At 52.2% G+C, this 24,498-nt stretch overlaps 1 protein-coding gene and 1 long non-coding RNA gene across 3 annotated transcripts in view; one reads left to right on the top strand and one right to left on the bottom strand.

Moving 5' to 3' along the window:
* The window catches only part of LOC138110568 (gamma-aminobutyric acid receptor subunit alpha-3), a 91,027-nt gene extending 71,552 nt beyond the window's left edge, over positions 1-19,475 (bottom strand). Inside the window, exon 1 of one of the 2 annotated variants that reach the window (XM_069015628.1) lies at positions 19,306-19,475. In XM_069015628.1, the coding sequence (XP_068871729.1) occupies positions 19,306-19,361 (56 nt within the window). In that variant the 5' untranslated portion in view covers positions 19,362-19,475. The remainder of the gene's footprint in view (positions 1-19,305) is intronic. The other variant, XM_069015629.1, reaches the window with a different exon arrangement.
* A 170-nt stretch (positions 19,476-19,645) lies between these two features.
* LOC138110242 (uncharacterized) lies at positions 19,646-24,015 on the top strand. Its single transcript, XR_011150841.1, has 3 exons — positions 19,646-19,768; positions 20,178-20,265; positions 20,853-24,015. It is a non-coding gene; the product is annotated as an uncharacterized lncRNA (long non-coding RNA).
* The last annotated feature ends 483 nt before the right edge of the window (positions 24,016-24,498 follow it).

Consider the following 24,498-nt stretch of genomic DNA (forward strand, 5'->3'; position numbering starts at 1 on the left):
ATACCGGGTCTTCCCTCCCTTCCCAATATCCTCCTCAGCTTTCTTTGTCAACTCAGAGGAGACCCTGGTCTCAAAATATCTTGATAAACTGAGCTGGTTTTACAGCTCTTGCTGAGCTTTGGGTGCAAAGACCATTAGGAGGATAAATCCCCAGGGAAGAGTGAACTCTGGTGCACTCAGGACCCACCACATCTACCACAAGTGTACTTCCCTCAAAACAGCCATCTCGGGATCCTCTCCATCCAGCAGGAGCGTCACCCATGCAGTGTGGTTGTAGAAGATTCCCACAGACCTCAGTTAAACCTGCTCCTTTAACAAGGGCTCTAAATGTCACCACACTGCCTGTGCCATGGTCCCTGGAAGGATTCAGATGTTGTTATGTTTGGTGACGTTTACAGGGAGCACAGGAAGCTGAGGCAATGCCTAACAGTGAGGGGGGGGTTTACCAGCTCTAATTAGCTGAAAAAAGCCAGCAGAGACTCAGGTAACAAGAGCTCTTCATGATATTAAGGTGGCTGCAAGGGCCAGGCCACTGCAAGAGCTGGCTGCTGGAGCCACCCTCATGGAAGCTGAGGCTGAATGAAAGGAGGAGCTGCTCAGAAATGGTTTGTGTGTTAGCCTTGTCCTGGCAGAAAGGCACAAAAAATTGAGCAGTTCAGAGCCCCAGGGCTCTGCTGTCACTCCCACAGCTCCTCGTGCTGCACCATCTGCACAGCTGGTGCCAGGGCTGGGGGACTGGTGCCTCCCTGCCAGGGCCCTGCCTTAGCCCTTAGTCCTGGCCTTCCCTGCCTTCCCCAAGACCGATGGTGACCCCCACTCTCTGGAACACACTCACTCACACGCATTAGAAGCCCCAGCACCAGTTTGCTGCCAGAACTGGGCCAGCACTGTGGCAGGCACGAGGCTGTGGGTCCCAGGGCGGGCAGCTGGAACTCCTCCCTGGCACGGCGCTTTGGAGGATCCAGCTGGAGTTGTGACTACCAGCGTACAGCTGATAGCAGTGCTCTCCCAGGGCCTGCCTGCTTCAGGAGGGGGTGTTTGGCATAAACAGGTCAGAGACAAACAGCCAGGAGAGTTGTGCATTTGATGGCAGGAAGGCTCACGGCGGAGCAGAACAGCTCTGCACGGGAGGAAGCGCCACAGGGCACGGAGACAGGCAGATGTTCTGCTGCTCTCAGTGCCTGGCAATGGGACATGGAGCCTCTGGAAATGCAGCCTGCCTCAGCCAAGTAGGAAAACACAGACCCAGGGACACTCAAAATGAGAAAAGAGATGCTGTAACTTCCCCCAAACCAGCAATGCTCACAACAGGCCAAGCTGCGTGATCCAGAACAGCCCTACGCAGCAGGAAGCCCTGAAGCTGGTTGGGCTCTGTGGTTTCCACTCCATATCCCAAAGCCACCAGCATTCAGTACTGGGAAATTTAAACCAGCAACTTTTCCTATGTCTTCTCCCTCCCACACCAGCTGAAAACAGCTACAACAGGACAAGGTTGGTCAAAACCTACCGAAGATTCAGCTTAGTTATTTCTTTCATGGGAGGTGCTGGGCTATTCTGGGGACTCCACAGCAGCAGCCAGAGTGAGTTTGGGTCCTGGCTCTCAGTGAGCCCCAGTGCTGACAGAATTCACCTGCAGGGCTGGACTTGGGCCCAGCAATGTAGAGAGCACCAGGCTGCAGCACCAAACTTCGCAGGATTTACCCAAGAGAGCTTTACTTTGTTCCAGCTGATAGGAGGGGAGAGGATAATGATGATCAGGATCTGTTCTGCTTTCCCCCTAGTCCAGCCAGCCCCACCATTAGGGAGGAGAGCTCCTCCTGTCTGGGAGCCAATGCACACACCACCCTCTTGATTTGTAATTAGTGGAATAAGAATGCTCAGTCAGCTGGGAAATCTGCCTGAGTAAATGACATCCTCAAGTGCTTTCTAATCCGAGGAAGGCAGCCTCTCACTTCACTGAGCTAATGGGCTGCAGTGGGGGGCACCAAAATTTCTCCTGTGGACCCACACGCACCCAGGAACACTTTTCTAGCTAATTCTCCACAGGATCCATGCCAGCAGCCCCAGCTGGTCACCTGGGAGTAGCTGCTAGGTCCTGCCAAGAGTTTGTGTCAGTAATTAATCTGCCTCAGCCTCACAGCGCTTGCTCCCTCCTCAAGGCATGAACTGCTTAAGGAATGGCCCAGGCAGAAAGGACTCTTGGGTCAGGGAATATGGGAGCTACAGAAAGCCCAGGGGCAGGTTCAAGGGCGGCTGCAGTGCTGTTTCCATGGGATGGGGCTTGAGAAGTGAAAGAACAGAGGTTATGAGTCAAGGCATTAGCTGCACAGCACCTGGCAAGTCACACACTGGAATATTAACTAAAATAACCCTCTGCCTCATCTCTTTTAAATTCAGATGCACAGGGGAATCCATCAAGGTAATTTATGGTGTGTAGCTCCTGACATGCCAATCAAAGGAAGCCCAGAGTAACAAGCGTGTTAAGGGGGACCTCATTGATCACTATCTCCACAAACACGGGCTTAATTCCTTCAATCCCGGTTAATCAGGCTACTTTGTTACTTTTCTCATACAAAAGACCAGTGGGAAGCATTAGGCATCAGCTGTGCAGCCCGCAGAAAGCTCTCCTGGCCTGGAGGGGGGTGGTGGAGGCAGAGTTTGGTGGTGTGGAACACATCCCCGAGGTCCTCGAAGGGCCCCAGACGGAGCTTATCAATAGGACGGGGTTTTTTTCCCCCCCTTCTTCCATAGGTGGAAATTTCTCCGCGTGCAAACCACCAGGATTTTGATGAAAACCTGACAATTAGCAGATGCAGAGATGATACTTAGGAAGGCAGAGAGAAAAGAAAGAGCTCTGCTGAATTCCAGGAGCCCACAGCCCCGCTCCACAGAGGGAGTGGGCTCACGCGTTCTGCCAGGAGCAGCAGAGGGGACCTCGCTCTGTGGATTTGCAGATCTGCATCCATCTAACCTGTCAGGAGCTGCAGCAGGAAAAGAACCACTCCAGCAGCTTCTCTTTCCACCTTCTGTTTAACAACACAAGCTGAGTTTCCCTAGGCCTGATATATTTTTGCTCTTTATTTGCCAAGAAAGCCCCTCTGACCTTTCTGCATGGTGCTGTTGCATTGCTGTGAGCTGCAACATCCTGGCAAGCTGGAAAGAGTTGAGATAGCAGGAGGCAATGCACAGATCAGGACTAGATCTGGTCCTATTAAATATAATAATTACCGATCTGGAAGAGGGAATAAGCAGCACATTAATTAAGTTTGAAGAGGATCTGAAACAGAGGAGCTGCCAACAACAAAATTGAAAAAAATTATATAAAGAGGAGGGGAAAAAAAAAGAATGAAGTGGGAAGAAAGCAGAACGTATGAGAAGAAAAGACACTGAAGAGAAGCTGTGGGGGAAGGAGGAGGTTTGGCTCTACTTCACCCCAATAGTCCCAGAAGTCCTTTGCTTATTTCTACCTGTTCCACAAAGCCAAAGCAGCCCCCAGTCAGAAAAGGCTTTGGCAGACCATTAGAGGAAGACAAGCCCTCCCACGTGTTCTACTTCAACACTATTAGGAAGGAATGGTGGAAGCTTTGTCCCCAGATGAGAAACCTTTTACCAAAGGGCCGTTTTGTCAACCTGCAAAGATTCATCCAAATTCAAGCTTTTTCCGGCAGGGCATGGCAGCAAGGTTCAGCAAGGCAGCCCAACATGACATACCTGCAAAATTTCATCCCTTCCTATTTTTTTGCAGGGTGTAGGGGTTTAGTAAAGCAGTCTTCAGATGCCAAAGAAGCCAGGGAGGGGCATGCTGCAGGAAAGCTCTTGCTGAGCAGCAGGATAAGTGGATGAAGCTACAACTTCTCCAGGACTCAGAAAGTCCAAGTGATCACCTTCAGACAGGCACAGACTCGAGCTCCTCAGTCAAACTGCACAACAAAAGGGCCAACTCCCTCTCCCTGCCCTGACAGTGGCAGCATTTCCAGCTTCCCTGTGGCTGCCTTAAAGCAGCTCCATATTATGCGCTCCAATGCAGAACACTTTGTCGAGGATTATATCTACATCCAAAGGTGATGTTTCAGCTGGCCTGCCCTGGAATTGCCGGTAGAATGACATCACCACTAATTAATCAGCCTCTGTACAGACATTTCTCAAATCCCCTGGATTCAAAGCACAGCAATTAGTCACCTATTCCAGCAGGAATTGCCGCCTTCCTTTCCACTTGCACTGCTCTCCCATCTCTCGCTGACATCCCTGCTCTGTGGCTGTGTTGCTGAGCCAACCCGAGCATCGATCCACGAGGAAAACGATCACATGGCATTGCCTGAAGTCCATATCATTATCCCTGACAGAGTGTTGGCCAACATCGCTACGAACAGGAGCAGAAATGCCAGGGACAAAGGAACATATATTTCCCATACTGCTGCAGGGAGCTGGACTCCACTCAGCCCCGAACCAACCTGAGTGCCCTTCAGAAAGCAAGGACATAAACACCCACGGAGCACCCACAGTGGGAATAAATCTGGTTTGGGTGGAAGTACACTCGGTGTCCAGGTGTGGCAGGTCCTGAGTGCAGAGTTCACTCTTCCCTGGGGATTTATTCTCCCCAAAGCTCAGCAACACCTTTGTGCTGCTGTTTGGCTGCAGCTGTAAACGGAGCTCAGCTTCTCCAGCTGTGGTGGGACCAGGGTCTCCTTTGGGCTGACAGAGAAAGCTGAGGAAGGTGTTTGGAGGGGCGGGAAGACCTGGAATAATTAAAAAGAACAAGAGGGAGTTCAGTGTCTGACAGCTCTACATGTGAGCGTGGGGATTTTGGGATTGGTGGGGGAGGTGGGAATAGCTGAGACAAGGCCACGGTGGTCAAATGCTGGGCTGAAAATACAGGACTTTGGGTCATAAAGAGCAGCCAGAGCACGTGGGGAGGGGACCAGAGCCCATAAACACTGCGATGGCCACAAGTGTCTGCTGCCAGCAGCCTGTGAAGCCTCTCCAGGAGCAATATCCACGAGGTCAGAGAGTCAAGCACTCCAATCAGGAGTGCCAGGATTCAGAGCAGCCCCAGTGCCCTCATACACAGATAGAAGAGCAGCAAATTACGGTGGTGTTTAATTACAGAATCCCATTACCTCACCACAGCACCTCCAGCTCTTCCAGATGTGTCTATCCCAGACGGAGTTAGCACAATGAAGGAGCAGCAGTTCCTGTTTACAGGGAGCTGCTATTTGTAGCTGATAATGAGGGACAAACAGCAGACAGGCAGGAAGACAGAGGATGCTCCTCTTGCGAGGGCACATTGTGGGAGCAGGTGCTGCCTCTGGCTCTTACAGAAGGATTTGATCCCAAGTTTCCATGGGGAGCCACGTGCTTTGGCTCCCAGAGGTGTGAGAGACCTCCTGGGCCTGACTTACAGGGGTGCCAGGCACCCCTTACTCTTACTAAGGGGCAGCTGCCCTGCAGAGAACCCACTGGGGTTAAGTCCTCCAAAATCACAACCCCACAGATCTCCAGCTTGACAGCCAAAAGCATCCACTGCTCTCCTGCTTGAAGCTCTGCATGTCAATTCTCACAAATTTAAAGAGAGGCTAAAAATAACCTGTCTTCCAGTAGTGGTGGTGTGAAATTAAATTCATTACCATGTGTGAAGCACTCTAACACAATAGTGATGAGTACTACTGAGCAAAGGAGCAGATTGCACAATAGGCAAAAGAAAATAATAATATAAAAAAACACCCTAAAAGCCACGTTGAGTGCAAGTGCTCAGTGAGGCAGAGGTGCTGGGGAGATGATCAGTGGGGGTCACATAATTGGGCTGTATTGATGCATATGCCCAGCAAGGGGTGGGGTAAGGTAGGAAAGGCAGATTCCATTTTCATCTCCCTGAACTTCAGGCTTCGCTGCTTAAACGTTTCGGTAACATCAGCATGCATAGCACAGAAAAGCTTGGTAAGGAGCAGAAGGTTAAAAATTAAGGTAGGGGAAAAAACCAAAACCCAACCAAACAAAAAAAGCACAAACAACAATAAAAGCAGCACCAAAAAAAAAAAACCAACACAAAAAACAAAATCAAAAAACCCCAAACGAAAACTTTTAGGCCAAAAAGACTAATGAAAAATCAAGGCAGGGAACAGAAGGTTTGCAAAAAAAAGCTCAGCTGCCAACAGGGAAGCACAACTTCTTGAACAGGCTGATCTAAGAGCCAGTACTTCATTAACCCTAAACCCTTTGGCTGTAAAAGAAAAGATTTCCAGCGGGCAGAGGTCAGGGGAGAGGAACAGCGGGCACACAGAAAGGTGGGAAGGCACACGTATGAAAGCAGAGCTGACACCCTAAAAGCTCTGTGAAAGCAGGCTCCAGACATCCTAACAAACATTAAAAGCACACCTAGGAAGCTCTGGCACCCCCTCCTACGACTGCCACGCCAATGAGGTCTCACCACAGACTCTGGGGAGGAATTTTCAGCCATCTGATGCCTTTGCCTGGCTTGGATCTCGCAGCTGCGGCTTGAGCCTCACAGAGCAGCAGCCAGCTGTCCTTGGCCTCCAGCCCACAGCAAACACATCTGGAACAGCTGGGGATGGCCAACTGCTGCTGGCCAGGAGAGGATTCATCATGTGGATTTAATCTTCTGCCTTCCATGTGATGTTTTTGATGGGGAGTGTGGAAGAGCCACTCTTGTGTCAGCTGGGCAGACATCTGGGTGGGCTCTGCTCTGGACACTTTGTGCCTGGCAGCTCATGAACCACTGCAAAGGCTCCCTGGGCCGCTTGCAGCTCTTGGCTTCCTCAGGGAATGTGGTCCTGCACAGCTGAAGCTCCTGCAGGCAGACTGCTTTCCATCCCAGTCATCTCAGGTAGTTTGGTTTGGATCTTTCAGCCCCATCTTCAGAGCACCTTGCCCCTGACACCTTTGTTTTTCCAGCATTTTGCCTCCTGTGAGAGTTCCCAAGGGATAAACTTTGCAACAGCCTTGTTCTTTTCCACGTTTATAGCACAACCTACAGCTGTGTCCAGGGAAATTTCTTTGCCCCAGTGTCCCCTGCTGTCCTTTAGCAGGGTTTGCACTCAGAGGGGCTGTGACACGTTCAGAAATAGGATTGCCCAAAGCCTCTTCCCTGCCTGGCACGAGGGGAGGTACAACTGAGCCATCTCCCCCACTCTACATCCCCACCCCAAATCTTGGGTGATGTTTAGGGGACAGTTTTTATTTTGTCTTGGTTCTCTCTCCAAAGTGCTTCCAGGGGACCTGGCACTGAGGCACTTGTGAGATCTCCTGCTGCTTTTGGGGCACACAAAGTCCAGCAGGTGAGGGGGCTCCACATCCCTTGGAAGGAACTAGAGGAGAATTAGGAAGAAAAGAATGAAATAATGTGATGGAGATTCATTGCCGAGAACCAAAGAGACCTTGCTGCACATCAGCTGCGCCACTAGGAAGAACCAGAGTTACCAGGATGTGATCCTTTTTAATTTTAAACTATTTTTTCCACTGGATTTTTTACCTTTCCTCTAAAAAAAAAAAAAAAAAAAACCCAAAAAAACAAAAAAAAAAAAAAAAACCAAACCAAACCAAACCCAAAAAAAACCCACCCAGAATTTTTAACTTCAAAAATGTAAAATGAAACTTTTGGAAAAACTGCCTTTTTCTTTTTTCCTGTAGGGTCTTACATTTCCACTTCAAGTTCTCTACAAGCCAGACCAACAGTAAGAAAGATGAATTTTTCAGAGGAAACAGAACAGTCTCTACCAGCTCTTTTCTCCTTTTTATCCTTCTATTTCCACCTGAGTGACAAAGAAGTCAGAATATTTGAGCAAGTAGTTACTGCCATAGTCCCTTTCTTCACTCCCATTTCGCCAGCCTGAAAAGCAATGAGGGGATTTCATCACTTTGAGGGAGGTGGAAGGCCTGGTAAGTCTTCCCATTAGAAGGTTAAAAAAATAAACCAGAACAAAAAAAGCATTGTCAGGTGAAAACGGATGAGAAGCCACCCATTTGAACCAGGTTCAACTCTTGTGCTGAGACATTCCTCTTAAAAAAAAAGGAAATAAAAAAGAGGGTTTAGTACTTGCTGCTGGAGACACTTTTTTGAACCTGAGCTGATAATAGCAACCAGTTTGCAAAGCAAAGAAACTGCAAAGCTGCCTTTCTTTCACATGCAAACCTCAGAGCCTCGGGAGCCAGGCAGTGCTGAGCACTAATTGATGCACAGCAAGGAACACTCCCAGCCCTGGAACTGAGTGAGGAAGGGTCTAAGGAACACCCTAAACCCACAAGAGGTGTTTTACGGTGGGATTGCACACCTGGGAAGGTGCTGGGAGATGACAGCCTGCCCCAGTCCTTGCTGCTGGAACATTTTCTGGTGAGACCCCACCTGCAGAGCTGCCCCCAGTGCTGAGGCCCAGCACAGGAAGGACGTGGAGCTGCTGCACCAAGTCCAGAGGAGGCACCAGGATGAGCAGAGGGATGGAGCAGATCTGCTGGGAGAATTGGGATTGTTCAGCCTGGGGAAGAGAAGCTTCACAGTGACCTAATTGTGGCCTGTCAGGGTCTGAAGGAGCCAACAAAAATGATGGAGACTCTTTACAAGGGATGGAGTAACAGGACAAGAGGGAATGGATTCAAACTGATGGAGAGCAGGTTTAGATGGGATATTAGGAGAAAGGTCTTTATTGTGAGGGTGATGAGGCACCAGAACAAGTTGCCCAGAGAAGCTGTGGCTGCTCCATCCCTGCAAATGTTCAAGGTTGGACAGGACTTGGAGCACCCTGGGATAGTGGAAAGTGTCCCTGCCCATGGCAGGGGGTTAAAATGAGATGGTCTTTAAGGTCCCTGCCAAACCAGGCCATTCTGTGGCACTGTGATGAGAACAGCTACACATTTCCCTGCATTGCCAGGGGAAGGGAAACCACATCTGGGAAGGTGTTGGGCTGTGCAGGTCAGGACCACTTTGCCCTGGCACCGATTAGCAGCAAAACACCCTGTGTCAGGAGACCAGAGGCATCCCTCAGAGGGAGCTTGCAGAGGGATTGCCTCAACTATTCACACACAGAGAGCCTTGGCAAGGCTCGCTCTGGAAGCTGCAGCAATACAGATGCTGTGCAAGCTCCCTCCGGGCCTTTTAGGCAGTGCCCGACTCAAATGGAAATCAATGTGAGCCTGGAGTCAACTGCTCCAGAGAGGGAAATCCCTGTGCAGTGCCCAGCCCCGGGGGTGCTGTCCCAGAGGGGTCCAGTGGAGGAGCCACATCCAGACTGGGCTGGTCCCAACAGGCATTGCCACCCCATAGCTCTGAGCAGCCCCACCACCCCACGGGAAACGAGCATCTCACAGAATTCCCTGAGCTGCATCAAACAAGGATCAAACTCTAACTCCTGCCCCTGCACAAGACACCCCAAGACTCACACCAAGTGCTTGAGAGCGTTTTCCAAATACTCCTTGACCTCTGTCAGGCTGGTGCTGTGACCACTGTCCTGGGGAGCCCTCTGGGTGAAGAACCTGTCCCTTACATGTAACCTAAACCTCCCCTGACACAACTTCAGCCATTCCCTCGGGTCCTGTCATGGGTCACCACAGAGCAGAGATGGGTGCTGTCCCCTGTGAGGAAACTGCAGGCTCCTTCTCTAGGCTGGGCAGACCAAGTGGCTTCAGCAGCTCCAGACCCTTCACCATCCCTGTGGCCTCCTTTGGACGCTAACAGCTTTATATCCCTCTAACACCGTGGCACCCCAAAGCTGCCCCAGCACTCGAGGTGAGAGCAGAGCGGGACAATCGCATCCCTGTCACGGCTGGCGCTGCTCTGCCCGGTGCCCCCCAGGACGGGGCTGTCCGTGCCGGGGATGTCCGGGGCTGGACGGGGCTGGACAGGGCTGTCCGTGCCGGGGCTGGACGGGGCTGGACAGGGCTGTCCGGGGCTGGACGTGCCGGGGCTGGACGGGGCTGGCCGGGGATGGACGGGGCTGGCCGGGGATGGACGGGGCTGGCCGGGGATGGACGGGGCTGGCCGGGGATGGACGGGGCTGGCCGTGCCGGGGCTGGACGGGGCTGGACGGGGCTGGTCGTGCCGGGGATGTCCGGGGCTGGATAGGGCTGTCCGGGGCTGGACAGGGCTGTCCGGGGCTGGCCGTGCCGGGGCTGTCCGGGGCTCGCTGTCCCCGTGTCCCCCGTGTTCCGCGGGGTCTGGCGCCCCCTGCCCGCCGCGGGGGGGAGCGACAGCGGCCCCGGCCCCGCCGCGGATTCCACAGAATCCATCAACGGGGTGGGAAAAAGCCTCTCGGATCACCGAGTCCAACCTCCGACGGACCTTGTCCACCTTGTCAACCAGACCATGGCACCGAGTGCCACGTCAAGTCTTTGCTTAAACACCTCCAAGGGATGGTGGCTCCAGCACCTCCCTGGGCAGCTCATTCTGATGTCTGATCGCCCTTTCTGTGAAGAAATGACTCCTGATACGCAACCTAAACCTCCCCCGGTGGGGCTTGAGGTTTGTCCTCTGATCCTGTCCCTCGTTCCCTGGGAGCAGAGCCTGACCCCCACCTGGCTGCACCCTCCTGTCAGGGAGCTCTAGAGGGTGATAAGGACACCCCTGAGCCTCCTTTTCTCCAGGCTGAGCCCCACACCTCCCTCAGCCTGTCCTCATGGGACTTGTGCTCCAGACCCTTCCCCAGCTTCATTGCCTCAGTGGCTCAATGTCCTTCCTGAACTGAGGGGCCCAGAACTGAGCACAGCATTCGAGGTGTGGCCTCAGCAGCGCGCAGCACAGGGGGACAATCACTGCCCTGGCCGTGCTGGCCACACTATTTGTGATACAAGCCAAGTGCCACTGGTCTTGGGTTACCTGGGCACAGCTGGCTCATGTCCAGCCCCTGCCAACCAGCACCCCCAGGCACTTTTCTGCTGGGCCGCTTCCCAACCGCTCTGCCCCAAGCCCATAGCACTGCACGAGGCTTTTGTTTTTGGGACAGACCCCTCAGAGCCCCAGCACAGTGACAACAGGATGTTGGGCAGCAGCAGTGACCTGGGTGTGCAAAACCACAGCTGGTTTATTTACAGATATTCATACCTGATGGAACAGCAGGCAGGGAGCTCCCTGGCTCCTGAGGAAGGAGACTGATCTCAGAGCCACTCTCCAGACTCCAGTAGAGCCAAAGCTCTCCAGTCAGGTGGACACAGAGCAGCTTCCCTCACTCCTCTCCTCTTGCACAGGACTTCTGGCAGCCCAGGGCTCCCAGAGTATCTTTGCAAGGCTCCCGTGCTCACATGAAAAGCTGTACAACCATAGCAGTGTCACCTGCAGACACGTGCCACAGCTGTTCAGGTCACCCAGCTCATTCCTGGTGAGTGGCCGTGCCCACAGGAGACCTCTGCCTTCCCTTCCCAGATCAACTTCCACTTAAACTGAAGCTTATTCAAGCGATTGCATCCCAGTGATGCATGGAAGTGTCCCTCTGCAGGTAAAGTGACTGTAAGATGGCATTTTCGTGTATCTGGGATTTTTTCTTTTCAAGCTCAGCTATGGACAGTTCCTTCTTCAAGTTGTTGCTTTTCAGTCGATTTAGAGCTACAGTCTCTGCTGTTCCAGCCTGGCAACCTCCCCAGCAAGGTAAGGAGCAAAGGGAGGGGGCTAAACCCTACCTGCAGATCTGCACAGGTTCTCTGCCCACATGGCTGTCCCAGCTGGGCATCTGAGAAGACTTTGGCTTTGTTTTGGAGGGATGGGGAAGTTCCATTTCCCCACACCCGTGCTAACACCCCACAGAAAGCTGGCAGCACCTCTAACCCGGGCACTGATGGAGAAAAGGCTCCATCACAAAGACCTTTATCCCTGCAGCTCCCAACCAGACCCAGGCAGCAACTCTGCACCGAGCTTAGGCTACCACAGACACACCATGGGCTCACTGCAAGAGGCTCCTTGCTCTCCTCAGGCTCACCCTGCCCCACAGGCAGCAGGGCTCATGGAACTGGGGTCATTCCCCTGCCCTCAGGGCCACCCCCACACCCTCTCTGGTCCTGTCCCTCTGTTTGCACCTATTTTAAGCCACAGAGGCACAAGCCCTGCACCAGCTATACCCTGCTGTAAGCTCTGGAGGGGCCCCATAAAACTGTGGGATTTGCTTTTCTTCCCCACTAGAACTCCTTGGCCACTCACAGCTTTTGGGTTGAAAAGCCTTGGTTTCATCTCCAAAAGGAAGATCGTTTTTTAAGGACTGTTCAGCCAAAGCATGACATAGCAGGGTATCTATTTCTTAAACAGATTTGTTTCCCTGCATTTGTTTGAAGTCTGACCTGATTATTCCTGCAATTGTATTTTTAATGCTCATCAGGTACCCTTAGAGAAAATGGAGAGTCACTTTTTTTAGATCATGCATATGTAATCAGACAAACAAAATATAGCTCACCTGCCCCGTTCTTCCCCTCTACAGCAAAAAGCACATCCTTAACAGGATGAATAGCAGCAGCTATTCAGATGGGACAGAGCACCAGTTTCTGACCTGCCTTGGGCACTTCTGGTGCCATCTGTCTTCGTTGTAGGGACAAATGCTGCCCTCATACTGGAATAAACGAGAGTCAGTCGCTCCCCTGTCACCCCTGCAGTCGCCCTGCTCGTTTCATGCATACAGTGCCTTCCTCCAGTATTGCTCTCACATATTTCTGCAGGTTTAATCTAGGTTTTTAAGGCGGCAAGTTCAGCTCCATGGGCACTTTGAGTCCCGTTTTATACAGTTTAATAATCACTGCCCGGACCAGGCAGGGAGCATCACTCGAGGCTGGCACTTTGCAGTGGTGACCTTGCCACGAACGTGCTGCTGAGAGGAGAGGGGCACTCACTCAGCAGATGATGCAGCAGCAGGTCAGCACTTTGTGGCTGGGCCAGCCCCTCCCTCGGGCAATTGCTGACAAAAGCTCAGCTCAGTGTGAACCTGGGACATCGGCTCCCACCTGAGAGCACTCGACTAGTCCCTCTGGGCCGAGGCTGGGCGTGTGTCACAGTTCCAGGGCACACAGGAGCCCCTGACATCAGGAAATGCCCCCTTCCTGCTCAGCCCCAGCCCTCTGTGAGGTTTCATCTCCCAGCTTGGCTCTGGAGCAGCTGCTCCACCACAGATCAACATCCTCACCCTGCTCCTGCCGCAGCGCTCCCTTCCCTGCCGTGAGACCTCCCAGCCAGGCAGGGCTGGGGTCAGCCTCAGCAAGCCTGGGCTGCAGGGCAGCTCCACACACCCATCTCAGCAGCAAGAGCCACAGAAACCCCCTGCAGACCCCCGTCAGAGGCAGAAGGTTCGAGCTACAGCAGAGTGCTGCCATAAGCAGAAACCACGGACACGGGCAGTGTCTGCACCTCATCAGTCATCAGGAGGGGGCAGAGAACCAGTCACCACTTCATCAGTTAATTACAACTGTTAATCATATTTTCATTAACCTGAAATGAAGCTGCCAGCATTGCCCCTCTTTTCACCCCATGCCCCAAGACCCATTTCTCAGGGAGCAATTCCCTTCCAGGCGGGACACTCTGTGTCCTTCCCAACACACATCTGGCCAGCAATTTCCAGACCCTGTTATCCTGCCTCTCTTCCACATCTCCAGCCCTTCCTCGGCCTCGGTAGGCATCCACACTGCCTTTGCCGTGCAGGAAATGGGTTTAGACCCCTCGCACTCTCCCAAACCTGCTCAGGATGGGTTCCTAAGGTCCTGCAAGATTCTGTGCTCTTGACTGCCGGACTTGCTGCCGCACTGAGCATGTTGCTATAATAACATGCCCCATTTCCCCCTCTTTTTTAAGATGACCTGGTCTATAGGCCTGCTCCTGTAAAGCATTTTTAGCTCTCCATGTATACCTGTAAACAGAGCTGTTGATGCCAGATCTTCCATGGGACAGACAGGAGGGGCAGGAAAACCTCAACTCTCCACAGGGCAGAAGGTCACAGTGCTCAGTGCCCCAGGGGCAGCTCTGCTCCTGCTCCCCCCATCAGCTTCCACTCCTGGCTCTCCGTGAGGAGAAAGGGTTTTGATTGGTGTTAATTGAAGACTTCGGATGCTACAGCTTCCCCCAGGGTACAGAGAAACAACGAGCAGCGTGACATTTGAAGTCCCCTTTGCCTCTGCTGTTGCAGGCAGGGCTGAGGGGACAGCTCACCTCTGGGGTGAGGTGGGCATTCAGCATTCCCAGGCGTTATCTGCTCTCCTTCCCTGCTCCAGGCCTAGAGACCCCCTTTTCCAGGCTGAGGCATCACACCCCTCCTGTCTTTGTGTTCTTGGGAGAGCGGGCCCTGAGCAGAGCCATCCCCAAGGCTGCCAGGCACGGGGCACCAGATCCATGGAACAGAATTCACCGGAGGGTGAGGAGAGGAAGGAGAGGAGAGGAAGGACAGGAGAGGAAGCACCAATCTCGGTCCTTCCTGCTCATCTTGCTCTGGCTCAGCCTTGGCCCATCAGGGTCACTCCCGTTCTGAACTAGGTGGCTCAAGAGAGAGTGGCGACCACCCTGGTCCAAGCCAAGCCCTACAGGGGGAAGGAGAGCACTTCCTCAGCCTCCAGAGCCATCCCAGACTCCTCAGGTGGGGAGGTTGCACCTCTTCCTCCATTTGCTTCATCCCTTCATCCACTCCTAACATTCCAGAGCGAATTCAGCTCTCTGCACTCCCTGCAGGTCTGGGAGGATGTCACAAAACCAGCCAGGGAAGGGAGGAGAGCCAGGACCAGAGGCTTCAGGCTCTGCAGTTGCTTCTGCTTCCCTCTCCTCTCTTCCCCCACCCTCCAGGAGCCTCAGATGTGCTAAGCAGCCTGTAAAGGTGTTAATGGGGAATGGATCACCCCTGCCACAATTGTGATGCGCCATGGCACCCAGGACAGAAATGAGATATAAAGTATGTACTTACTCTCCCAGTGTGAAAACTGCTGGGTTAAATATAACCCAGGCTCGCTGGCTCCAGGAAGCGTGGCTGATCTCTTCATTTGATGGCAGAGTGCTTGCTTTGCCAAACAGCCCTCAATCCCCACGGAGCCAGCAATTCCCTGTGCTAAATGCGGATTTACATTGCAAGGTACGATAGAGGTGCATAAATTGCCTTCTTTCTCTGTGTTTCCTTGTAAAGTGTCACAACCCAGCCTCCCACCAGCCAAGCCCGGCTTTTGTTTTGTGTCCAGTTAGGTTTTTGATGGGGCAAAAGTCACACTGCTTTCTGCAGATGCAGAATTGAGTGAAGGAGGTGCAAAGAGGGGCCAAGAAACCTTCAGCACCTCCCCGGCAGCCTCAGGACAGCACAAAGCAAACAAGACGTGGGATTGTTACTGGTTAGGACCTGTGGCAGCCTCGAGAATTAGCATCTGCCTTCCAGTTAGACTTTTAGCCAGATTTCCTCTCCCTTTTGTGACCTGTTGGGCCCCAGACAGAGTCTTGGAGTGATGATAAGCTGCATTTGTAATACAGCATCTCCCTGACAGCACGGGCTGCTTGGCATTCATCCCAGGCCTTCCACGGGGATCATTTGTAATCCCCTGGAGTGGAGGGACAACTCTGGGCATCCTCACCAGCTCCCAGTGAGAGCTTAAATGCCAAATGAACACTCCCAGGAGCTACAGACCTGCTCGCCCAGCTAAGCAACTCCCACACCTTGTGCCCATGGTAGGACACTGCAGGTGCTCACACCATTAAAAATGAAGCTGCAAATGCAAAGCCCTCTAAATTCAGCATAAAGCTGGGTTAGTCTGGCCATGGGGGATGAGAGGGGAAGAAGGTGAGAAACAAGTCTTGCTTGGAGGATGGAGAAACACTTCTCTGCCAGAAGTGACCTTCAGGGTTTGAAGTTAGCCAGGGGAAAAAAAAGGTCACAAACCACACGTTTTTAATGGCAGGGGTAATTAAATATTGCATTGGCTGCTACTGCATTCCATGTCTGTTTGCATGGGATCTTCTGTTTACAAGAGATCTATACATCAAAATACAGCCCTTCTAATAAGCTGGCCAAACACCCCCTCTGCCTTTATCCAGCTGGAGTTACTGGCCTCATCAACTGAAGTGTCAACCAGCTGAAACTTCAGGATACACTAGACAGAGAAAAAAGACTTATTCAGATTATCCCTTCTGGCCTCAAACTCCAAGAGCTCAAACCTTCTTTGAACCCTTATCAAAAGTGAAGCCATTTCTTGTACCAGCCAAGCTAACTGCCAGCAACACTGGAGCACACCACTCACCTTAAAAAAAGTCAGCATTAATATTTACTAACTGAATGCAGGCTGCATAACAGCTCTTATCTGTGCTCTTTAATTGTGCCAGCTTTAAGAGCAGCCCAATAAAGGCATGTCAGCAAGGCTTCTTTTTTTAAAGAGGGTGCCAAGGGATCTTGTTGTAAGTGAAGATCTTGGAGAAAAGCGAGGAGATTCATTGCATTAAGTGCACAGTCTAAAAGTGGGTTAGACAGAACTGCTCTCCCTGGGGGCCTGGCTCTGCCAGTCACCTGGGGAGAAGGATCTTTTAGACAAAAGCCAAACAGTCCTCAGTGCTATCCAATGAATTTAAGATCGTGGCCCTTTGCCAGCCCAGTTTTCCTCCTCAGCAGGGAGCACGGGGTGGGTGGGTGACATCCTCAGCCCCCTCTGTTTTTATCACAGCTGGGTGAGGACATTCCACAATAAAAAGCTACTGCCAAGGAAGCTTTGCCATCTGATCCTTCAGATGCCACTCCTGGGGTCACGTTTGTACCACCACTGTCACTGCTGGAAGCAAAGTCCCTTCCCAGGTTCCTCCTTTGACTCCTTACAGCCCACACTCCCACTGCCAGACAATATTTTCTTGCTCGCTCCACTCTGGGTTTCCCACAGCAGAGTCTCAGACATCTGGTTCCTTTAAGTGTTTTAATTGTGGCACAGCAACATAACAACAGCTCAACACAGGGAGGGACCCCAACAAAGCAACCCCTGGGCTTGTCTGCCCTGGCAGTCTGTGCACCCATTCCTACACGTCCCATACACCTTCCTCTTGGTCCAATGGGGATATTTGGTCTGGGGTCTTCTCTGCATTCTCCAGAGTCTCTGGGTGACTGCCACTCTCCTCAACCCCCTGGCACTACAGCTTCAGCATCACCTGCCCTCCAGCTCATCCAGGTTACGGTCTGGAGATACCTTGAAGAGCAGCTTCTGGTACATCCCAGCCCATTTGGACAGCAAGGCCACGCAGGGCATTTCCCAGCTTTCTCATATCCATGGTGCTTTTATACCCCTTCATTTTTTCACCCAGCACTGAGGCACGGAGCAGAGCTGGCTGCAACATCGTGCCCGTGCTGGCAGCAGCATCCCAGAGCCTGCAGACTCGCTGCTGGGAGAACTGGGAAGCAACAGAGGCTGATTAGCCTTGTTTCTCCAGGCTGAAAGAAGAGCTTTGAAGATGCAGGCAACAAAGGAGAAAGTTTCAACTCACCTGAAGCGTTTTGCTAAAAATAGCTGCTCTAGCCCCGTCACAAGCTCGCATTAGGCTGCTGTAGTATTTCAAAAGGGAGGTTATACATACAGCCTCCTCCCCTTGCCTCACTGAGTCTCTGAGCAGCAGCTGCAGCACATGCACACACACACATTCTACAGCATGTACAGCACCCTGGCAACCAGGCTGCTCTCAGGGCTCAGCAAGAATTAGGTCCAGCTCAAAAGGCAAAACCCAACACACGTTTGGGGCAGTAATTGCTCGAGTCCCCTCAACACTTTGCAGAGGAATCACAAAACTCAGCAGCTCACTGCAGAAGGAAGAAGGCTAAAATAAGAGGCAGGAGCAAAAAACAATACCTAATTACATCAAAAATGAAAAAAACCCCAGGCTCTGCAGGGCCTTAGACCCATCTCTGAGGGCTGCTGACACTGAGTCCCTCATCATGGTCCAGATAACTCTGCCCCACAGTTGTGCTGCCAGGATTGACCCAGCCCAGCCTGTGAGAGCTCCCACAGAGGCACAGCACCTCTCAGTCAGTAAATACACCGACTGTGTGTGCAGGTAATGACTTGCAGGTTATTTTACTGCAGTCTGTGGGGTGGGTGCAGAGGCTCCCTCCAGTACCACAGGTGGCTGCTGGAGAGGAGATGGATGCTGGCAGCAGTGCCAAAGTTGCTGCTCCCAGGCCCAGATTTTGTTCCTTCTCAGGCTGGGAGTGCCCTGGGTGAGCACAGCACTTCACCAAGGTATTCAGGGCATAGAATAATTCCTCAGCAAACACCCCACCTGGAGAGCAAAGCCTTCCTCTCTCATGCTCTGGTTTGGAAACAAGATGTTTTTGCAGGAGGGTTTTAAAGTCATCCAGTCTGCTACAGATCACCAGTGGGAGATGATGTTTGGGCTAATGCTCAACTACATCTCTTAGGGCAAAGGCCAGCGAGAAATACTGCAGGAGAGAGGAGAGGGAGGGAGAGGAATTCCCTGAGCAGAAATTATTTTGAGCACAGCTGCAGAGCAGCGTGGAGCGAGGCAGAAGAAATTCAGGAGAGAGAGGTGGTTGTGCTGGGGGAGACAGAAGAACAGAGGAGAGGGAAGCTCAGAAGATCGCTCTGGGGGGGGATGGAGAGGAGATGCTGCTCAGGGGGGCTGCGTGGAGGATCCCTGTCAGGAGCTGGCTGGGCTCAGCAGAGCTGCTCCCTGCAGAGGGATTCCCTGTGCCGCCCGCGATTGGCGCTGGCGCAGTGACGAGCTGCTGGAGCGGATTCCTCTTCCCTGCACACGAACCAGAGCTCTGGGAAAACAGCAGCCCCATCCCCCTCCAGAGATGGGGGATTCCTCCCTCTGCCATCAGCAGCAGCAGGGCTGAGCTCCCACACAAAACCATACAACCTCTCTCCAAGGAAATCCAGGGGGATTTGTGCCTCTCTGCAAGGGTCAGGGGGAAGGTGGCTGTACCAGCAGAGCACTGAGGAAAGGACTCAAAACTCAGTCCCTGGTGAGAGCCAACACGTCAGCTGCTGTCACTGAGACATCCCCTGAGCCATGGGAAGGTCCTGTCTGTCCCCACAGATGGAGACACCCGGCCACCAGCCAGGCTTGCAGAGCAGTTGTGCTCCTGTGTGTGCAGGATGCCCAAATGAGGCAGCCCAGGAGATGTGGGGACCTGGGTTCTTCCCACTGACCAAGTTCCTTCTGCCTTTTCACCCTCATGAGTAAAGGACCCAACTGTCTTCTCTTTCAGATCACACTCAACCACATCTGAGTGCAAAACATCAGACCCTAAATCCCTGTCTGGAGCTCAAGGTGTGTTCTAGTGACAAAACTCTCATCTCTGGCATCAACCTCCATGGTGACCTCAGAACATTTCTTGTCCCTCTTGCCAAGGGAAAGGTCACCTTCACTCTTACCTTGAGGAGGGATTTGGAGCAGGAACTGGCTCATATTCCACCCAGCTGGGAAGCATTACAATAGAAATTGCACTGTAGGGGACTCAGCTGGTACCTTCTTTCCAGAAATACCTCTGCTGGCTGCCTTCCCTCTTGGATATGAGCTGCAGGAGGATCCATAGAGAAGCAGCCCCCTTGAATGCTGGGGAAGATATAGGTGGACATCCCATCCCCCAGGTGGGGCTGGTTGGGGTAGGTGGGACCTGGTGGTGCTCTCAGGGCTGTCACACAGCTGTAACATTCTAAGGAAAAACTCTTCAGGGGCGGGTGCCCTGAGTGTTTCCAGGTGTCACAGGTGACTCAGAGTCACTTCTCACTTTAGGCTGGTTCCTGTGGCTTGGGGAGGAGCAGCACACAGAGCCCTGGTGTGAAGCATGAGGCTCACAGAACCACTGCAGATGGATGCTGCTGGAGGGGAGCCTTGGTGAGCCCCTTCACGAGACCTGAAATGCAGCCTGGAGCAATCTGCAGCCCTGGCCAGGGAGAAACTAGAGCCACAGTGAAACCTCCCCTTGACATCATCAAAAGCAGCAGGATGTTTGTCCTGGCATTAGCCAGACCCATGTGACACCGTGTGGATGTCACACTGTCCCAAATTACGTGCAGGAGGGTAACCTGTGCCTGCCTGCTCCAGTGGGGGACAAACTCCTTTGGGTTGGGACATCACCCCTGGAGTGAGAACAGGGATTTCTGCAGCTGTCATTTGTGCAGGGAGTCCTGGTGTCTTCTCCAGCATCCCAGAGATCCCCTGTGGAAGCAGTGAAGGTTTTGGCCATGCAGACAAATCTGCTTTTTTAACCCCTCTGCCTCTTCACTCCCCTATGCTCCCTAAGGAACATTCTGCATGGATTCTAATGGTGAACAAGAATTACCTAATGCTTGAAAAGCCCTGGATCTTAAACCATTTTTAAAATAAAAAAGGTAAGTCAGAGTTGCCCTCTCCATCCTGCAGTGGGGAGGGTAAAGTAGTCCAGAGTGTTGATGAGAAATACGGGATATCAGGGCACAAAGAGAGCCTGAATCTCCTGCTGGAACCCCAGATCCCTGTCCACCGCCTGCCTTTGCCTCCACAGGGAGAGACACCGGCAGGAAATGGGAAAAAAAGTCAGGAAAAAAAGTGGTTCAACCCTCCCTGCCCCTCTCCCTGGCAGCCGGGGTACAGACCCTGCCGTTTTTCTCCCACCACAATAACGCCGTTATTCAACTTGGCAGCACAAGGTGGAGTGAGTGAGTGAGGGAGGAGGGAGGGAAGGAGACGACGAGAGTGTGTGAGGTTAGTGTTTTTTAAATCTATCAAACATTTCTCCGCGTTGCCGACTGCAAACTCCCGCCCGGCGGTCCCTGCTCCGGCATCCCGCGTTGCCATGCCAACAGCAGCCTGCCAACCCCTGTGTCGTGAGGGGCCACTCCGCTTTCCTGGGGGCCACGGGCTCCTGGCAGAGGGCTATGACAGAGGGATGGCTGATTCTGACTCCTAACAAGTGCATTCTTTGGTGATTTTCCCCCAGAACTTCCGGTGCTGGGAGGTGATTTACCTCTCTTCATTGCTTTTAAGATGCCATCATCGGTGCTTGACTTAATCAGGACATCTTGGCATGAAAAACGGCCTCCTCCTGACCCCTGCACTTCCACTGCGAATTAAATTTAATAAGGCAAAGAGCCTTTCCAGTGCCCTTAAAGCCTCAGGAGTTGTGGGTGTAAATGTGAGTGGCACCACCAGCACACAACAGACGCCCTCAGGGTGTTGGCTGATTCCGTGGACTGGTCCTGAGGTCACACCTTGTGCCTGGGGCAAAAAGGTGGCAGTGTGGCAGCGTGGGGACGTGGCACAGGGCTTGTGCTGGGAGAGAAAACAGGAGCACATCAACCAGCACCTACTCGAGCCTGGGAAAACAGGAATCCCCTTGGATCAGGGCTGTCCCGTGCTGCTGGATTGCTCACGGTGTGAGGGGAGGTTGGACTGGATCCCCAGAGCTCTCTTGCCACCAGTGTTTCTGGGATTAACACCTGGGCATCACCGATTTGTTGGTTCGGTTTTCTCTGCAAGCTGGGCAGCCGCTGCTGGAAGAAATTGTGTTGGCAGTCTGGGCAACAACCTCACAGCCAGGGAATGGGATGGGGCCTGGGAAGCAGGCTTGGAAGCTCTTCCTTCTGCTGGGTGGTTGCTGGCTAAGGCACCTCAGGTGCAGGTTCCCTGGGGACACAGGCATCCAGCTCTGTCTTTGCCCCTGGCCTTGCTTCTGGAGCCTGTCCCTTATGGTTTTGTCTCCCAAGTGCTTGGTCCTCTCCAAGCATGGAAGAAAAGCCTCCCCTGCTCCAGGGAGCAGAGACTGGAGCAAGGGAACAGCAGAAATACAGGTCAGCTCGCTCCAGTGAGGGTGGTGGTGTGCTGTGTCCTCCTTTAAAGACGACCCAAGAAGCTGCGAAGGCCTGAATTGAGCTTGAGCTGTGGGGTTTTTAGCCTTGGCAGTTGGCTTCCCATGGGACCCCAGGGAAGGCAGCAGGGGGATTTGCTTTTATTCAGTTAGAGAAACAAGCAAAAATGCATCACTGATCATCTGCAAGCCCACTGTGAGTAGCTGCTGGCTGTGGAAGACCATGACCAGCCAAACGTGTAACTCAGCCCGTGGTGTGATTCTGTGTGGCCACACCGTGCCTGCGTTTTAGCCCAGCCCCTGCTCATCTCCTACAGCCTTTTGGGTTGCAGATGAGGGCCAGAAACACCAAAGCAAGCAAAGAAAAAGGTGGTGTTCCCAGGAACTGGGAGTTTAGGGTTTGCTGGGTCCCAGCACAGCCCAGCCCAGGGGTGCAAGCCCCTCCCTGCACATCCCACAGGAAAGCTGAGCGCTGTGGCCATTCCTGCTTTCCGTTCATGAGGGAAGCTGCCTTCCCCTCCTGGAGGAGGTTTGCACCCAGCAGCTTTGCAGGAGTGCTTTACACTTCTCCCTCCAGTTGCTTTGTTCTCTCGTCTCCCTGCTGTTTCCTTGGAAAAGTTAATTTCCCCTATGGACTTTCTCTAGATGGAAACATTCCCCCTCAATGGCTTTGGTGAGCACGGAAAACATCAGTTTTGAGCCTGAACGGAAATAATTAGAAGCACCTTTTGGTGAGGAAAAAACAGGCATGCCCTGAGAAATCTTGCACCCCTATATCCACTCCTGGGGTCACTCTGTGTATGAGATGTGGCCTGGATTTAGGGCAACAGCTTCCCAAAATCTCCTGTTCCAGCTTCAACTCACTCCCCACCACCTTCTGCAGCAGCTGGCACCGGCAAAAAGCAAATGTAACATGTTAGTAAAGTGTTATGTCTCTTTATTCACTCACTTTAGGCTGGTGCTAGCTGCAGCAGGAGGTGTTGGGTGGTGGAAAATCAGATGTTTCAGCTATTGCTTCAATTACAGATAGCTCTGCCTGGGAAAAGACTTCTCTGCCTGAGAAAAGGCAGTGGAGTGAGAAGGACAGCAGCCTGCTCTGGGGATGGCTGGGAGAGGATTCACAGGGAACACGCTGCAACCCTCCTCTGTCCAGATTTTGTGAGTGTTACTCTTTAAAAGAAAACGTGATTTTCCTTGGGGAGCTGAGGCAAGGACAGCCGTGGTCAGCAGTGCAGCTGACACAGTCAGGGTGACCAGAGCACGTCCTGGGCTCCAGCTGCTTCACCCTGCAAGGAGCACCAGCTCCCAGGAAGGAGAGCTCACCTGCTGCTCCCAGGTGCTGTGCTGAGCCTGAATTTTTAAAGAGAGAGCAAGAGAATTAATTTTCTCGGAAAACACGGTACAAAGTGGAGATGTTCTGCAGAGAGAGAATTATTTTTTCCCTCCGTACTCATGACAGAAAATTGTAATAGGCTTTGTTCTGATGAGTGTTGCAGTACTTATCAGGGTAAATTTAGTATTGCCTCCCATTATAAATGACAAGGAAGGTACAGCTAAAACAAAACTTTATCCTGACATTTCAGGAGCAGCTGTGCTTAGATAAAGTATTTTTTGCTCGTCTTTTCAAATTGGGATGAATTAACTGCTGTATTTGGAGTTTCCTGCCAGGTCAAAGTCCTGTTACAGCAGTGTTTATAGTCAGACTGGGTGAAAAAACACCAAAATGGAAAGTACCGAGGTAAAAGTTGTAATTATGAAGAGTCTCGAGCTCAGCACAGGGAAATCACAGTCCATCACAACCCTACTGCTCCCTCACCGTGTGAGTGTGAACAGAATACCCTGGTTTTTGTGTCCCAGAGGAAACAGGGAAGAATTCCTCCTCCTGAGGACACTGTGGGATGGTGTGGGTAGGCTCAAACAGCAAAAGGGTTGGCCAAAGGGATGGAGATGTCATTTTCTGCAATGTGCTCTGTGCAGGGGCAGTCTTGGTGTCAGGGGAGTGGTGTGGAGGGCTGAGCTCAGCCTCCACCCTGACTTAGTGATGAAAATGGGCTGAAATGTGAGCAGAGAGGGCTGGGGAAACCTCATGTGTGGGGCAAAACAGCACTTCAATAAATTTCTTGGGGGTGTCTGGCAGGGGGTGCCCTCTGCTCTGGATGCAAATGCAAGGAGAGATGTACAGGGAGATCTGTGGCTCTGAGAGGGATTTTGAGACCACAAGTATTTAGTATGGATGGAAACCACCTGATTTGCATGTCATTTGCCCTGTTCTTATATTGATTTTTCCCTTCCTTCCTTCCTTCCTTCCTTCCTTCCTTCCTTCCTTCCTTCCTTCCTTCCTTCCTTCCTTCCTTCCTTCCTTCCTTCCTTCCTTCCTTCCTTCCTTCCTTCCTTCCTTCCTTCCTTCCTTCCTTCCTTCCTTCCTTCCTTCCTTCCTTCCTTCCTTCCTTCCTTCCTTCCTTCCTTCCTTCCTTCCTTCCTTCCTTCCTTCCTTCCTTCCTTCCTTCCTTCCTTCCTTCCTTCCTTCCTTCCTTCCTTCCTTCCCTCTTTTAATTTTCTTTCTCGTTTTAAAAATTCTTATTGTTATTTCCAAACCACTATTATTATTTCCAGGTAAAGGAAATTAAGCTTAGATTCACAATCTCTGTGCTGACCCTGCCTGACCCCTTAGCCCAAGTGCCCCCTCAAAACAGTTTAACTGGGAGTGGGACCCTCCCAGGGATTTCTCTGGGAGCTGGTGCCATTCCCAGTTCAGCCTTGTGTGGGATCACTGCTCAGA

The sequence above is a fragment of the Aphelocoma coerulescens genome, chromosome 4A (assembly GCF_041296385.1).
Source record: "Aphelocoma coerulescens isolate FSJ_1873_10779 chromosome 4A, UR_Acoe_1.0, whole genome shotgun sequence".
NCBI classification, from domain to species: domain Eukaryota; kingdom Metazoa; phylum Chordata; class Aves; order Passeriformes; family Corvidae; genus Aphelocoma; species Aphelocoma coerulescens.